The sequence below is a fragment of the Phacochoerus africanus genome, chromosome 7, assembly GCF_016906955.1.
Source record: "Phacochoerus africanus isolate WHEZ1 chromosome 7, ROS_Pafr_v1, whole genome shotgun sequence".
NCBI lineage: Eukaryota > Metazoa > Chordata > Mammalia > Artiodactyla > Suidae > Phacochoerus > Phacochoerus africanus.
The window spans coordinates 2,641,761-2,658,094 of record NC_062550.1 but is presented as its reverse complement, the minus strand read 5'-3'; the positions used below and the strand labels follow the sequence as shown (position 1 = coordinate 2,658,094).

Here is a 16,334-nt window from a genome sequence, read left to right as displayed (position 1 = left end):
GGGGGTGCCCTGGGGCTGCTGTTCCTGAGCGCCTGCCCCTCCTTCCTGGGCGCTGACAGCGTTTCCCTGAAGCCCCCGAGCCGTCCTGCGAGGGAGCCTCATTGTTCTTGCTCCAGAGATGAGGAAGCTGAAGCCGAGAGCGGAGGCTACCTGCCCAGGTCACGCCGCATCTGCGCAGCACAGCAGGGCCCTCATTCCAGGTCTCTGACTGAGGACCGGCCCCCCACCCCTGCCCACCCTGCTTTCCCGCGCTGCTCTGTGACTCCTTCAGCTGAAGCCGCACGGTCCCTCTGTGCTCACACAGTGACCGAGGCCTTGGCCGGGACGATGCGGGCACTGTGGGCACGGGGCTGGGCAGGTCCCTGCTTCTCACCAGCTCCCCTGCGGTGCTGGCCAGGCGCTGTTTCCAGCAGACGCTTGCAGGCTTGAGCTGTTTGTTCAATTTAGAGGTAAATACCCACATTTACATACAGAAACGCTCCGTTGGAGGTGCCCCTCTGGCCTGGGAAGTGTTGCACTTGACCTTCTCAGGGGCAGCCGGTCACCCTGCAGGCCGGCGTCTGGCAGCCCAGTGTGTGCGCCGATCCCTTTGTGAATTTATTGTGTCCGCATTTGCCCCTTTGGAAGGTGTGTTTTTATTTTCCACATGTATGACATTCGTTGTTATTTTTCCCTCAGGACAACTACACCTTTGCCCAACCTGGGATCCAGATGAAGGTGAAAATGCTGGAGGAGCTGGTGCGGCGGATCGATGGTGAGTCCCAGCGCCCCCAGCGCCCCGCTCCCGGGCGGGGACGGGAGGGTGGCGGTCGGCGGCGGTCGGCGTGCCAGGTGCCCTCCCGCCCAGCCCCCGCTCACCCCCGGCTCACCCCTGCCGCGCATCCTTCTGGAGCAGGAGCTGCTCCGATCCTTTATGAAGGCGATGTAATCAGAATTCAGTGCAGTCTCTGTGCAGGACGCGGTGAGTGCGTCCGAGAAGCAGGCAGCTCTCAGTTCTTGTTAAGCCCGGCGGTTGTCGTCCCGTGGGCGGCGGCCGGGTGCTTCATGGCCGTCCCCTGGCTCGCCGCTCCCTGCCTTTGCACATCATTTTGCTCTCAAGGATGCCGGCGTAATTTCTCCACGGAATCCAATTAATTACCAAGTCTGGAAATACCGTCTTTAATATTAGAGGAAAATTACAGTGTGTCCTCGGCCGTTGTAGATGATGCTTTTGTGTTTAAGTGGGGCTTTGAAATGCCTTCTACCTTCATCCTTCAACTCATTCCCCCTCCGATGTGCTGACTCTCGAACTGCAGTAGGGGAGTGGAATTGCATGAAAGTCGAGAGAGAATCCCCGCCCGCTCCGAGCATATTCTCCTGATAGTTTGTTAAATTAATGAATGGAGCGTTGAGAGCGTGATCCCAGGCGGAACCGAGCGTGGGTCTGCGGCCCCGCCGGCCAGCCATGATGTGCGTGGAGCCAAGACTCGGCGTCCTCAGGCGCCCGGCGAGCCCGGCTGCTGATCACTGAGCGTGCGGCGAGAGGAGCCGTCCTCTGCTCCGTGTAGACGTGGCCCCGCGCTCCTGGGCTGCGGTCCAAGGGCACACGCAGCGTGGCTGACGCCTCCTGCCCCTGCTGTGCCGGGGCCGTGGAAGCTCCGTCGGGCACCGTCTTCCCACGTGAGGCCCCCGGCTTGGGAAACGGTGGAGCGACCTCATGAGACGGAGTCGTACCCAGGCTCGACTCCATTCTCCTCGGCTCCTCTAAGGGTTAGTGCCCGATTCCCATCTCGGGATGTCCCACACGGTCCGTCCAGTGATCCTGCCTCTGGCTCAGTGTATTTAGCTGCTTTTTCAGCTCCCTCATCCCATTGTGGTTTTTGCTGATGTGACGGCACTTTGGTTTCTCAGCCTTCACGTCACAGGGAGGGTTTGCTGGAGGCTCTTGGGGGTTCTTTGCACCTGCAGTTCTCTGTCCTGGAGCCTCATTCAGTTCTTTTTGGTTCTTTGCGTTGGAGGAGCTGCGAGTCGCACTGTCTTTGCCCTGTGCCCCTGGCAGGCAGTCGTCATCTTTTGGTGGCGGTTAGAAAGGGTTTGCTCCCATCTGTTGTGTTTCGCGCCCGTCGGCTCCGGCGCCGCAGTTCAGGAGGCCCAGGAATGGGTTTCGCGCCCGTCAGCTCCTGCGCCGCAGTTCAGGAGGCCCAGGAATGGGTTTCCTCTGGGGACGTGGTTCAGGGGACGCCGTCACAGGTGCTCCGTCTGGACGGCGGTCCAACACAGCGGCGGCAGCAGCAACGACCAGAGGGAGCCGGGCGGTCTGTGTGGCTCGGTGAATCCCATCTTCGATTTCCTGCAGCCGCCGAGGGGGTTCATCCTGTGGTTTCCTGGTTGAAATGGTCAGTTCTTCACAGCGGAGCCTTGGTGGTCATAGCTTAGACTCTGGAACCTGTGTGTAGCCATCCTTCTCACGAAAGCTTAGAGGACTTGTGCGATGGCCTCAAAAGAATTCCCAGGCTGTTCAGGCAGGACGTCTGAGAACTGCCGTTGTTAGGCTCGCTGGTCTCTGGGCACCGTGGCCCCTCAGCGGCCACTGGGAGAGGCGCCCACAGGCCCCGGGGCCCTCTCTCCTCCTGGGGAAGGAATCTGTGGGCTTGCGACTGTGCAGGGACTCTGAGGATTTTATGGAAGGTGAAATCAAAAACACCTCTGACTTGAACCCAGCCAGAACCCAGATTGGGACTTGAACCGGTGTTTTTTTTTTTATTAGAATCCCTTACCCGGTGTCTGGACCTCCTGAGGCTCAGGTCTTTGTGTCTCCCTGCAGAAGGAACTCAGCGAGAGACAGGGTGACAGCCAAGAACTAGATGGATTAGGACAGGACGCTTGGGAGAGATGCAGGCAGGCAGGTGAGGCGCCTCGCCCTCAGGATCAGGCGGGCTGCAGGTTTATCCTCCAAGGAGAGTGGGGGTCAGCAGAGACCACCCCTTCCTCTTTCGTGGGTAGACGTCAGGCTGACGCCACGAGCTCCTTCTCCGTATTGGGTCCGGGAGAATGTGACCCCGTGAGGTCACCCTGGGCTGTCAGGGTGCTGATCGAATCGGCGGAAGGAAGGGTGGTAGCATGTGCTCACGTGTGCTGACGCATGTCAGGTTTCCGTCTAAGGAGGGTCTCCTTCCGTGGAAGGTCGTCTCCCCGTTAAACTCCGTCCTGGTCCCGAGGAGCCCTGTCTCGCCAGCTTGAGTGCAGGCCGAACTGTTGTCTTTCCTGGAATGACCTGAGGCGTGTCTGCTCTCGATGGCTCCAGAGTTAAGCAAGCTGCTCCTTTCTGGTGGTTTCTTGAGCAGTTATTAACGTGCCGTGGTCTCCCGAAGCCCCCTGGGTTCCCCTCTCTGTCTCCGGTCCCCTCCTGGGACTGGTACCCCACCTGTGGAACGCTCCTCCTCCGTCCCTGTCACAGGCAGCGTACACGAGGGTGAAAACAGCTTTCTGTGAAAACCGCTGCCCCATTTCTGCGTGGAAGGGGAAGGGCAGCTTTGATGTCAGGACTTTCTGGCACTTTGTTGAAGGAACTAACTTCATGAGCTTGTTAGGAAAGCTGAGGTCTTGTGGGCGAGGCCCCGGTGGGGATAGTTTAGCAAAAGGTTGCGGGAGTTTTAGAGTTCCAGTAACAGTGCTGTAAGGCTCTGTGCTCCGGATCAGGGAGAAGGACAGGGAGGAGGAGGGCAGGGGCCCCGGAGGGGAGGAGGGGCAGGGAGGGGAGGAGGGCAGGAGTGAGGAGGGGAGGGGAGGATGGGCAGGGAGGGGAGGAGGGCAGGAGTGAGGAGGGGAAAGGAGGGGCGCGGGGAGGGGAGGGGGGCAGGGAGGGGAGGAGGGGCAGGGAGGGGAGGAGGGGCAGGGAGGGAGGAGGGCAGGAGGGAGGAGGGGCAGGGAGGGAGGAGGGCAGGGAGGGGCATGGAGGGAGGGGGGCAGGTCATTATTCTGGAGCTCGCTCATCTCTAAAGCGGCCTCCGAACCTGTTCTGAGATCTGCTTTCTCCTCCTCTCCTGGGGAGAAATGGACGGTCCTGCTGAGGCCGCCTCTTGAGGTCTTGAGCCCGTGCGTGATGCTCGGAGGTTTTCTGGGAAAGGCTGCCGTCTGGAGAAACCCCTGGCTGCCCTGGTGCTTCTGCGAGGCCACCCACCAGGTCGTGGCTTGTGTCACGGGCGTCAGGGCTCAGGCAAGTGCTGCTTGGTTAACGGGGCCCGACCTGTAAGCGCTCGTCTTTGCAATGTCCTTGGGTTCCACTTGCTCACACAGGAGCCTCTATGGGCCTGTGGGGCCTGGAGTGTGTGTTCCCTGTGCCTGCGGGGCCTGGAGTGGACCCGTAAGCAGGGGTGTGTGTGTGTGTGTGTGTGTGTGTGCGTGCGCGCGCGCTCACGTGCTTGCTGGGCAAGCTGGTCTGCAGGAAGGAGGCTGACGTCCAAGGGCGGGTTTTGCGTTGGGTGCTGCCCGGTTTCATCTGACCTGCTTCCCCAGTCCCTTTCCTGCCGGTGACCTGGCTCCCCATTGTGCCCTATCCCCGCCCCATCAGCTGCAGCCCCCTCTCCCCTGCCTCCCCCCCATCAGCTCCAGCCCCCTCTCCCCCGTAGGCTGCCACCACTTCTTGGCCAGCTGTCCTCAGGGCGGGCTGGAGCTGAGCCCCCGCAGGGCATGTGTGTGCTCGGCTGGCAGCAGGGGGGCGCTGATGGTCCGCCTGGGCCGGCGTCCGAGGGCTGAGCAGCCAGGTCCGAAGTGGGCAGGAGCCGGGCACATGGCTGTTGCTCCGAAGGCCCGGCCCTCCTTGGCGGACAGCCTGTAAATGGCAGCAGCTCACGCCATGCTCGTCCCGCCTCGCACAGCTCGGCCCTCGTGGCTCGGCCGGCCGGCGCTGGGTCCGTGTAGGGGCTCAGGCCGATGGAGCAGCGGCCTTCGTGCTGGCCCAGCCCCAGGGATGGAGGGAAGACTTTGGGGCTTGTTCCCGGGCTCGTGAGGCTTCAGACTGCATTTCATTGGCTGAACCAAGTCACGTGCTGCAGTGAAGGCAGGAGGAGGACGAGTGCCCCCCCGCCCCCGCCCTGGGCTGCGAGCCCCCCGCTTCTGGGCACAGAGTGGTGGGCAGGGCGCCGAAAGCAGTGCAGAGATCGGGGCGAGTGTTCTCAGCACTGCTGCTCCCCGCCAGCCTGTTCCCTGCGAGGTGTAAGTGTGTGTATCAGGTGAACAGTCGGCACCGGTCATTTAGTCGTTTATGCTCCAACCATAAATACATGTTAACACGCCGACCGGCCGGCCGGACTTCCACGCGCAGGGCACTGGAGGTTTTCGTCCGTGTTAAGTCCCTAACGTTTCCTTGTATTCGGAAGGGAAATTGCACGCTTCCGCCGTGCACCCACGCGGCGTTCCTGTCATTTATGGTCCAGTCGGCTACGCCTGATGTGAACCTCTGAGGTCCCGCTGCCGCCTCTGAGTTCAGTCCTTGGGCTCCCGCAGAGGCTGCAGTCAGAGCCCTTTGAGGGAACCCTGCGCCCCCCGCCCCCGCCCGGCGGGGCAGCCGCACCCTGGAGCCTGTGCTCCTGCACCTCTTGTGACAGAAGATGACGTAGGTGGAGTAGTTGCGTGTCTTCTGACGGGAAAAGGCGCGGAGAACCTATTTCAGTATGAAGAGGGAGTATTTGAAGGTGACCTCGGCAGATGTGTCAGGCCGCTTAGGTCTGCGCTTGGATTTTTGAGAAGACTTAGATCCGATCCTGAGGAATTGCTTCACAGACTAGCCACCGTCCCGTAGGGTCTGAAACCGGCACAAGAAGGGAAGCCGGGGGATGGCTCCTGGTGGGGCTGAGCCGCTGGGCACGGCGACAGCTCAGGGAGGGGGCGTATTAGACCCGGAAGGCACAGAACTCCCTTGCCGGCCAAGGTCTGCCCCCGAGTTGTTGAGGGGCCACGTAGCTGGGGCCCTGGTGAGCCTGGAGGAGGCCGAGAAGCCTCATCATTAATCCGCAGGTCTGGACCACATTGCCCGGTGGCGTTGGCCCGGAGGGATCTCTACCCGCAGCGCAGCGTCTAAACCGTCGGAACTGCCCCGGGGCTGCTGAGGGAGGGCGGCGGCACCCGCAGAACGGTGCCCTCTCCATCACCTCAAAACTCTGCTTTCTCTTCCCTGTAGGAAAAAATGGGGACGAATCCTTCCTGCCTAATCTCAGCAGTGTCAGGTTTAGCCAATAAAAATATGGAACGCTCAGTTAAATTTGAATTTCAGATAAATGGCAAACCATTTTTTAGTAGAAGTGTGCCCCAGGCATTTTTGAGCACATACTGAAACCCAGCTTGCTCAGGGCCCCTGTGTTTTATCTGGCCACCAGCTCCACGGAGAGCGAGCTGAGAGGGGCGTCCGTCGGAATTCAGACTTGGTCCTAAGCCTGAGGCCGCCCTCTTTCCTGGAGATTATAGGTGGCAGTGAAAATACGGCTTCCACGTGATGGGTCATTTGAAATTAAAGGAAATGTGGGTAGGCACACGCATGCGCATGCAGGCCAGCACACACACCCGAGTTCCACGTACTCGCCACAGCAGGGTGCCCACACACACAGGCACACTCAAAACTGGCACGCACGCCCCTCGACATGCACACGCACGCTTTAGAAGTGGCTCGTTTGCTGGGCACGGCCACTGCGTTGCCCCCCTCCCGCCGAGCAGACTGACCTCACTCCTGCGGCGCCACGCGTCCGAGGAGAGGAAGCCTGATCTGGGGGGGCCTCCTGTTCCCGCCCAGCGGCTGTGGTGACCCGGCCCCAGGTGGGCTCGTTTGGCCGTAGTGCGGGTGTCGCGATGAGGCAGGTCGTCAAGTGATTGTTTCCGTTTGTTTTTTTCAGTTGCGTACGGGGCATGTGGGAGTTCCTGGGCCAGGGGTTGAATCTGAGCTGCAGCTGCAGCCTAGGCCACAGCTGTGGCCACCCCGGCTCCTTAACCCCCCGCACCACAGCAGGAGCTCCCCGAGTGATTTTTTTTAGCGGCGTCACTCCTGTTCCTTGGGTTGGATTCATCTCTAGCTAGTTGCCGTCTCACTGGTGAGTGTTCTCTGAAAGGCCGCGCGGGACCCTTGACTGATGGTGAAAGTCGCAGTCGCAGATCTGGCGGCCCCGGGGTGGCTGGGTTTGTTGTTTTTGGTTTTGTTTGCCGTGACCGTGGCTGATGACCTTTGGAGCTCCGTCGTGTGTGGCTCGGGTCCCTGGGCACTGCCCACGGCTGCCGGGGACCCTTACCTGGTTGATCCGTCTGATGAACGCAGGCGGGCGTGTAGGACGTCCCTGCCTTCTGTCCTTGTGTCCTTAATGCCCCCTGCGCCTCCTCCTCTCCGCCCGTCCTCCACGCTGCAGCCCATGGGCCAGCCGGTGGGCCCAGCCTCCCAGGCGGATCCGCCCCCGTCCTCCCCCAGCTTGCGGGCTCCGTGCTGGACTCTGGGGCTGTTTACTTTTTTGAAGCAGAGCCGTGATCTCAGCTCTGCCCGAGGCCCCAGTCCTGTTGTGTCCTTTGCCTCAAGCTCGCTTTCTGTGCTGCTGCCTCCCCCGGCATCTGGGGCCTCTTGCATTTGCCTTTCCAGCGGGATGAGGGCGGCCCTCAAGGGCCAGCGCGGTCTGTGCAGGGCTGAGGGAAGGCGGGCAGGTGGGGCAAGGGTCCAGCGGGACCTTGGCCTTCAGGGAGCCCCCAGCCAAGGGGGACATGGCCGCCAGGAGCAGGGGACCCTGACACAACCCAGGGAGCTCCGTGGGTCCCGCAGTCGTGACTCAGTGGGCCTGCCACGGGGCGTCCCCAGGAGGGCCTTCTTAGCCCAGAGCCAAGGAGGTGCTGTTGACGGTCCCAGGAGGATGTCGCTGTCACCCGGACGCCCTGGGCCCCTGCAGTTTCCTCTGCGATGACCTCTTTCTTTTCTTTTCTTCCTTTTTTATATCATGGCTGCGCCTGAGGTCAGGGTTTCCGGGCCAGGGATTAAATCCAAGCTGCAAATGCAACCTATACCGGCAACGCCAGATCCTTTAACCCACTGTACCAGGCCAGGGATTGAACCTATGCCTCTGTAGCGGCCCCAGTGCTGCAGTCAGATGCTCAACCCACTGTGCCGTAGCGGGGACGCCTCCTCTGTGATGCCGATGGTCTGGGGCCGCCACGGAGTAAGTCTGCTGTGTGGGGCCATGTGCCACGGCCAGGCTGCTGAGACAGGGCCCTGCGGGGGGCACAGAGCGTGTGTCCGTTGTTACAGGGCCTTGGTGGTGCGGTGGCAGGGGGACTGCGTACAGACGGGGTGGCTGCATGTCGCAGGACAGGCGTGCTCCGTGAGCACACAGAGGCCCAGGCTCCTGGCCCCCTGCCGGGCACTCACATAGCTGTGTTCTGGTCGGCACGGGCCGCCGCCACCTGAGGACTGAAGCAACAGACTGGCTTCTCACTGTTCTGGAGGCCAGAAGTCCAAGATCTGGGTTCCAGCCGTCTGGGGCCTGGGCAGGGCTGTGTTCCTGGCTTGCAGATGGCACCTTCTCTCGGAGTCCTCCAGGGCCCTTCCTGTGCCTGTGCCCGGTGTTGGGGGCCGGCGCCGGGGGGAGCCCCCTGGGGCCTCTGCTTATGCAGATGCGGATGCCGTCGGCTCTGCTCTCCCGGTGACCTCGCCTCACGCGAATTAGTCCTTCGAGGCCCGTCTCCAGATGCAGCTGCACTGGGGCCCAGGGCTGCCTTCAACACGGGGATTTGTTTTGAGGGGAGCGGGGAGCACAAGTAATGAGTCCACGGCAGCTCGGAAATGTGGCTTTTGTGTTTTAAACGAAGAAACAGTTCGCAGAAGAAACTGTCACCCTCCCTTTGCAGGAAGCATGGCTCAGGTCTTGAGCAGGTAGAAGAACCAAGTGTAAAATTTTTTCCACATTTTGCAAATAAAAATAACGTGTTGGAAGGGAAAGAGCGCTCTTCATTTTTTTCCTATCGAAATGGACTTTTTGAAAGTCTCCCAGAAGGCGCATGTGGATTTTGTCTGTTGCGCTGGCCTTCGAGGTCTTGCGTTCCAGAGGAGTGTTGGGAGTTCCGGTTGTGGCTCAGCAGGTCCCGAGTCCGGCTAGTGTCCGGGAGGATGTGTGTTCCATCCCTGGCCTCGCTCTGTGGGCTCGGGACCCGGCGTTGCCGTGGGCTGTGGTGTAGATCGCAGATGAGGCTTGGATCCTGTGTTGCTGTGGCTGTGGTGTGGGCCGGCAGCTGCAGCTCTGATTCAGCCCCTGGCCTGGGAACCTCTATATGCAGCAGGTGCGGCCCTAAAAAGAAAAAAAGACAGAGAAGTGCTGTGTGAGTCTGGAAGCGGGGCCTCGGCTTGCTGCCGAGGGTGCTGGGAGGGAGGGCTGGGGTGTGCTCAGGTCCAAAACCAGTGGGACCAGCTGCCGATGGCTCCAGCTGTGTGGAAGGGGACCCCTCATAAAGCTGCTTGGGGTCCCTCTCACCCCCTTGGATCTGCATCCTGTGGCCATCTGCGCACAGGGCCCGTCTGTAAAGCAGAGCTCCTGGCCGCCTGCTGTGCAGCGGGTCTCAGGCCCCTCGTGTCTTCAGATGCTGCGGGAAGGAGAGGGTGAAGGTGGGCCGGGGGCGGGGGGGGGGTGCGGTCTGCGGTGCAGGCCTGTGTGGAGAAGGGAGCCCCTTGCCCGCCCGGCTCCTCCTGGGCTGAGCCCAAGCAGAGGCAAGGCCTGTCCTTCCTGGGGGGGCCATGCAGACTCTTCCCCTGGGGGTGACGTCCTGGATGCCCCAGAGCGGCGACAACCTGGTGGCAGGTAAACTGGTGGGAACCTGAGAGGCAGGTTGACCCCCCCGGGGGGGTGCTTAGAAGGAAATTAGCTGCCTAAGGTTTGATCCCTGGTGACGGTGACAGGGCTGCTGGTCCCTGAGAAACGCTGGTGGCGGCTGGTTAAGAAGCTGAGTTTGCAGATTGGAGGGGGAAGGAGGTGGGGGTGGGGCGGCTGCTTGGGGCTCCTGAGAAATCAAGACCCACTGGCTTCTCCTTAACTGCTGCTTGGCACAGGCCGGTCAGGGGCTTCGGAGGCGGGTGTGGGTTCTGATTCTGGCTCTGTCGCCCCGGACATGTGACTAGCGTGTGATGCCCCGCAGTGGCCAAGTCCCCCCTGGGGCTGGGAGTCAGTGCAGGTAACCAGTGACCCCCTGCAGTGGCCAAGTCCTCCCGGGGCTGGGGGTCAGTAAAATGCTCCAGCAGCGCCTGGCGTACCCTGAGCCCAGCCAACTTTGCACCTGTTATTATCTCACCATCATTTCCATCATTTTTATCGTCTGCAGGCGGGAGTAGGGGGTGGGTTCACTCCTCTTGGGGGCAGGGGTTGGTCTGGGGGCTCTGCTCAGTCCCAGGTGTTGGACCTTGAGGCTCAAGGGTCCGTGTGGCAGTGGCTCCCTGGCCAGGTGCCTTTGTCCTGGGATCCTGTTAGCTTGGCTGATACTGGCCCAACCCAGGGGTACCGAGAGCCACTGGCTGTCACTGCTGCAGTCACGCTTTCGCCCTCAGGGAGGGGTGCCCGAATGCGTACCGGGAGAATAGTTCTGCCTCCAGGTCGTGGTAAGTGGCTTTATCGTCATGATCCGTTTCCCTTTCCTGTGTTTTTAAATTTAGGTTAAATATGATTTTAATGAAATTTCTCTGAAGTCTGTCTTGACTACAATGTAAGGTTCAAATTGACTTTTTCTTTCAAGACAGAATTCAGTTACAGCTAGGAAACTAAATTCAGCTCTCTTACCACCGAGTGAAAATGTTCTTATGATCCTGACAAGGTAAGCAGTCGGAGGGCGGAGGGTGAGTCAGTGGTGCAGGCCGGCCCGGGCTCCTCAGCGCGTGACTGTGAGTGAGAAATAACGAGCCCCGCCCCCATCCTCACGAGGCCCCGCGTTTCATCGGAGGCTCTGGACCTGGTGGTGGCAGAGCCCACGCGAGACGGCCGTGGCGTCGGGTACAGGAGTCTGTGGACTCACCTCCACGCCTGTCCCTCCCCAGCCCGTCTCCCTTCTCAGGCCAGCTTTGCCCCCGTCCCCGCTGCATGGTTCCTCTGGGGACTCCTGGCAGCATCTGGTGTCCACCTGCTATGCCACCCTCTGTGTGTGTGGGGGGGGCAGAACATTGACCTTGCCTCCTTTGAGTAGAGAGCGGTGGGCTCTGGTCCTCGGCTTTGAGCAGGTGTCTGTGTCGCAGCGTGTCCCGGCCCCCAGCCTGCTGACCACACGGCGCTGGTTGGTGGATGAAAAGTAAAGCGTTTAGGAGTTCCCACTGTGGCTCACGAGGTTAAGAACCCGGCTAGTGTCCATGAGGACGGGGGTTGGATCCCTGGCCTCGCTCAGTAGGTTAAGGATCCATCGTTGCCTTGAGCTGTGGTGCAGGCCAGCCGCTGTAGCTCCGATGCAACCTCTAGCTTGGGAACCTCCCTATACTGTAGGTGTGGCCCCCAAAACAAACAAAACCCAGTAAAATATTTGCTCTGCTTCCTGCCCCGAGGGCTCCCTCAGTCCCTGGCTTCCAGCAGCGGAAAGCGAGGGGTCGAATCTCCCTCTTTGCACAGTGCGTGCTGGGGCCCGGCTTGACGCAGCTTCCCCGTTGGCTCTCCTGGCCTCTAGGGGTTCCTGGCACCATGTGGGGTTCCTTGCAGGCTCTTGTTTGGCCTGAGACTCTTGGTGCCCCACCCTCTGCCCTCCATCTGTGCAGTGGGGGGGCAGGTGTGCGGGAAAGCGCCCTGACTTGTGCCAGGCCAGCCTGCGCTGCTGCTCTGTCATTTGCAAAAGAGACAGAGAAATGCTGCCTATTCAGCGGGTCTCTCGCCCTCGACTATCTGAGAACTGTCGGCCTCAAAGTGAACGTGCCCCCACCCCGCCGGAGCTGGACCCAGCGCCTCTTGGCTTGGCTGCCCATCCCTGATGGTTGCCCTGCCCACTGCTGGTGGAGAAGCACTTCCTCTGTGCCAGAGCTCTGAGCCAGAGTGGCAGTCACGTGCCCACCACTCCCAGGGTGTGATCAGGGTGGGGAGGGGGTGCCTGCCGGGTGCTTAAGGACGCGGCTCCCCTGCGAGGGGGCTGCTGGGGCCTGACGGGAAGGTTCCCTGGCTCAGGGCATTGGGCTGGACGCTCTCCCCCTGCCTCCCAGGCCCGGTCCCAGAGGCCTCCCTGCTGTCATCCTAGGACCTCGGGGTCAGGCCTGAAGCCCTTCCTGCCGTCTCCAAGGCCAGAGCGGGGCCTCTGTGACCCTCCCTGGTTCCCTGCTCTGTGCTTTGTGGGCCTCGCTGCCTCCTGGCCCTTGGTGTTCCCTCCAGTTTAAGCCCATTTGCAGGTGTGTCCCCTCGAGGAAGTCAGGCCGGACTTAGTTTCCTAAACTCAAGGGACAGCTCTCCTCCGGCATTTGGGCCGGCCGGGGCCTGGCGGCCTGCAGGAAAGGCCGCACTGGGAGCCCCCGCGGGACAGAGGGGCTTTGAGACCCGGAGCCGAGGCGCAGCTGGGGCCGGCATGGAGGAGGTCAGTCCGTCCTGCGGTAGGAGACGGATGCTAACAGGTGCTCTGGGAGCGCTTCCTTCCAGGCTGCTCTTAGCGCTGGCTCGTAAAAGGCTCCTCGTGCGGAGGGAGGCCCTTGAGAGCGCCCGGCCGCCCCCACCCTGCCCGCTTGGGGCCCCAGGAAGGAGGCGAGGGGGGGCCGGGCTGGGGTCTCCCTACACCTGCTCTTCCCCCTGCTCCCCATGGGCCGTGGAGGCAGGCGGACGGCTGTGCCTCAGCTGCTGTGACCTGCCTGGGCCTCTCCTCCTGGAATCACCCAGGGGGGCCCTCAGGGGAGGCAGCGCTTGACTTTCGGGGCTCCGGTGGGGCGTGTTTACACCGGCAGCGGTGACGGCCGCCCAGCAAGTGATGAAACACAAGCTCGCTGGGCCAGGGGGCTGAGCGGTGATTCGGCTGCTTTTCTCCGTAACGGCGTTTTCTCTGCGAGCCTCCACCCAAGACGGATGCTCCAGGGTTATTGCCAAGCCGAGACTAGTTAATTAAATTGTAAGTCGAGGCTTCCAGATACCGCAGTTCTCCTTGACCTTAAGAAGGAAAAGTTGTCTGGGTTTTGAACGGAGGCCATCAAATCTGGTTTTGAAATGATTCCCCGAAGTCGTTTCTGTTGGTGGTCACAAGTTCCCGGAGACAGTGGGAGGGTTCATCCCGTAACCGCCCCCTAAGGAACCAGCGTCCCTCTGGAAGTCAGGTCGGAGGCAGCTGCTCTTCCGCGCTCTTCCGGGCCCGGCAGAAGGAGGAGAATTGGTGCCTCGGAGGTCGGAGCCCTTTCCGCGCTTTCGAGACGGCAGAGGAGGTGCGTCCTGCTTTCATGAAGGTGGCTCCAGGTGGCCCCTCTGGGCCCCTCAGACCTCTGGCTGTGGTCCTGGGTGGCCCAGGCTCAGGGTGCCCTCTCCTGGCATCCGCCTCCCAGCTCCACTCTGTAGTCACACCCTGTCACTGCTCAGGGGACAGTGCTGTCCTCTGCCCTCTGCTGGGCCTGTGTCTCCCCACCCCCCGCCACCCCGCCGCAGAGGTCCCTGGTGTCACGCCTGCGGTGATAGTCCCCTGTGTTCTAGGGGTGGGCAGGATGGGGGGCAGGCCTGGGCTGTCCCACGGCTTCTCGAAGCCCCCGCTCTGCTGCAGCGCCCCTCGGCTCTCTGCAGGGCTGCTCCTGGGCCCCGCGCAGCGCTGGCTCGGGCTGGAGCCGGCCCGGGAGCCCGCATGTGTGCATCGCTGTTTCTCACCCGCGTCTCTCTGCCCTTCCCCGGCACCCGAGTGTTGGTCCTTCCTGTCGCTTTGCCAGAAAGCGGGGGAGGCGTGCGCAGGGGCTCAGAGGCCCTGCTGACGGCCTCTGGGGCTCCCGGTCCAGGGGCTCACTGCCCGGCCGTGCCTCCTGGGCCTGTGCTCTGCCTGCATCACCCATCCCGGCGGCTGGGAGGTCGGAGCTGATGGACTCTGCACCCGGCACGTGGGGCCCCGGGGCCCCGGGGCCCCGGCAGGGGTTCGATGTAGCGTCTCCCCGTCAGCTCAGATGAAGCGTCTGTTGGCTCCGGAGCCTGTGTCTGTCACCCCTTGGCCGGGGCTGGGGGCCCTGAGGGTGCCCGTGCATGTGCGAGTGTGTGTGCACGAGTGGGGTGACTGCCTCCCTGGTTGGCACCCTGCGGAGGGGGTTCTCAGTGGCGCTCCTTGGCTCCTGCGACAGTGACGGGAAGAGCTGCCCTCTCCCCAGTGCGCAGTGGCCGAGGGTCTGGAGCGCGGCCAGCCCAGCAAATGACGCCCTAGAGTGGGACGCAGGGCCCAGGGCTGTGCGAGCCAGGGCGCAGGTCCCCGGGAGGTGCCTGGGGAGCCTGGGGGCCGCGTGCTGGGGTTGGAGACCCTCCCGGTGGCCCTATTTCAGCCCTCAGCTGCTTGGCCAAGCGGGTGGCACCTGAGCGTGGCGGCCCCAGCAGAGGCTCAGGAGGCCAGGCGGGGGCTTGGCGGGGCCTGAGTGGCAGGAAAGCAGAGGCTGCTCCCCACCAGGGCATGGGGAGCAGGAAGACCACGCGGCCGTCCCGTGTGCCGAGACCCCCCAGCGTGGCTGCATTTCCCACGTCGGCCGCTCTTGCCTGCCTGGGTTCCCTCCCTGCTGTGGTCAGTAAGCGGATGAGAGCAGGACAGCCTGCATGCGCGGGGCCGCGGGGAACCTGGCTCACCCAGGGTGCCCGCACACGTGTGGCCCCAGACAGGACGCGACGCCTGCCGGAGCTCTGCCCTCGCGCAGGGACGAAGCCTAGGCAGAGTTAGATCACTGCATGGAGCGCACAGATTCAGGCTGCACCCCGGGGCTCCCCGCAATCAGGGAAGTCCGAGGGTACAGACGAGGTGGCCGTGGTGCCCGCAGCCCCCTAGTTCACTCCTTAACACGGAGCTGAAAGCATTCCTGTTCCCTGGTGCTCCGCGCAGATCAAAGGAGGAGACACTGTTGCCGCGGGCTGACCCTGTGAGGTCACCCAGAGCAGGTTCCGCCCTTCCCAGCAGCACCAGGCTTTCCCAGAGCGCTGACGTTGCGGGCGCTGCGTGCTGTGGCCCGAATCCTCCGTCTTGGCACTGGGAGCCCCAAGGGGCCCCTGAGCACTGGCTGGGCAGGCAGCTGCCTGCAGGCCCTGCTCCCCACTATGGTCACTGGCCGGCCGGCTCATGCCCGAGGCGCCCCTGCTGGATGCCCCGGGCAGCTGCCTCCTGGGCACCCACTTAGGCAGGTGCCCCTTGGAGGAGCCCTGCCACTCACTCACCCTGAGGCGCGGGCTGGTGGGGGGCCCGTGTGTGCAGAGAACACCCAGTCTGTTTGCCCACGCAGGGACCCTGTCGATGGAAGGTTCTGGAACTCTGCTGTCCCGGCATCTCCAGGAACAAGGCAGGCACAGTTCTTCCGCCTGTGATGGGAGCCCCTGAGCCCCGGGCTCGTCCTCACACGGGCTCCTCCGGCCCCGCTCCCGCGGCCTCTGACCCGGAGCCGCGGGGCTCCGCCCCCAGTCACGGCTGCCAGCGTTGCCGGGACATTCTCAGCACTTCCTACCCGGATCCCGGCGGGAAAGACCGTGGGGCTCTCTGTCCTTATCCCGAGTCGGCGCTGTAGTTCTTACACGTGTGCCTTCGATGCCATCCTGTGCATTTCAAGTGTGCGCTCTGGATTGTGTCTTACTGATGTTTAACGTTGTTGAGGAAGCGTGCTGTGCCATGCTGGTGGTCCCTTCTGTGAGAATGTGAGTCAGATTAAGTAGTTCCATGCCTGTGTATATGTGCGCGCGCACACACACACACACACACACACACACACACACACACACAGAGGTCAGTTTTATTGTCTTGTTTACGCATTAGTGGCTCTACTCAAAGACATGCAATGACACATGCTCTCTTTCCCTTAAAACAAACCAGTTCCTTCCACGAGGCTGTGTCTTTGGCAATGGTTTGTGATAAGGAAAATGCCAGAGGCACAGAGCTTGCTTTGGAAAGAGCTTTTTCCCTAGGCCTGGTCACCCGTCCCCTCCGTCTGTCCGTCCTTGCTCTCACTGAGCGACCTCCTCTCCGCCCCATCCATCCACTCACCCACCCTCTCCCATCGCGCCAGCCTGCCAGCCTGCCCGCTTCGGTGGGAAACCTTGTATGTCGGCCCTTTGGGTCCTGGGCATGGAAAGGAATCAGGACTTGCCACCACTGCAGGCTCCCGGTTTAAAGGGACAGCTAGCCATGCAAGCCGCCAAGGCCAGCAAAGTGTCAGAGGCGCTCTCTGGAAGTCGACGGGGCGCCCGGGGGAGAGGGTC

General features: G+C 62.1%; 1 protein-coding gene across 3 annotated transcripts in view; it reads left to right on the top strand.

The window, feature by feature from the left end:
* Positions 1 to 16,334, top strand: part of TBC1D22A (TBC1 domain family member 22A) — a 255,450-nt gene that overhangs the window by 166,416 nt on the left and 72,700 nt on the right. For all 3 annotated transcript variants that reach the window (XM_047785951.1, XM_047785952.1, XM_047785950.1), the window contains one exon: positions 679 to 754. In XM_047785951.1, the coding sequence (XP_047641907.1) occupies positions 679 to 754 (76 nt within the window). The remainder of the gene's footprint in view (positions 1 to 678; positions 755 to 16,334) is intronic.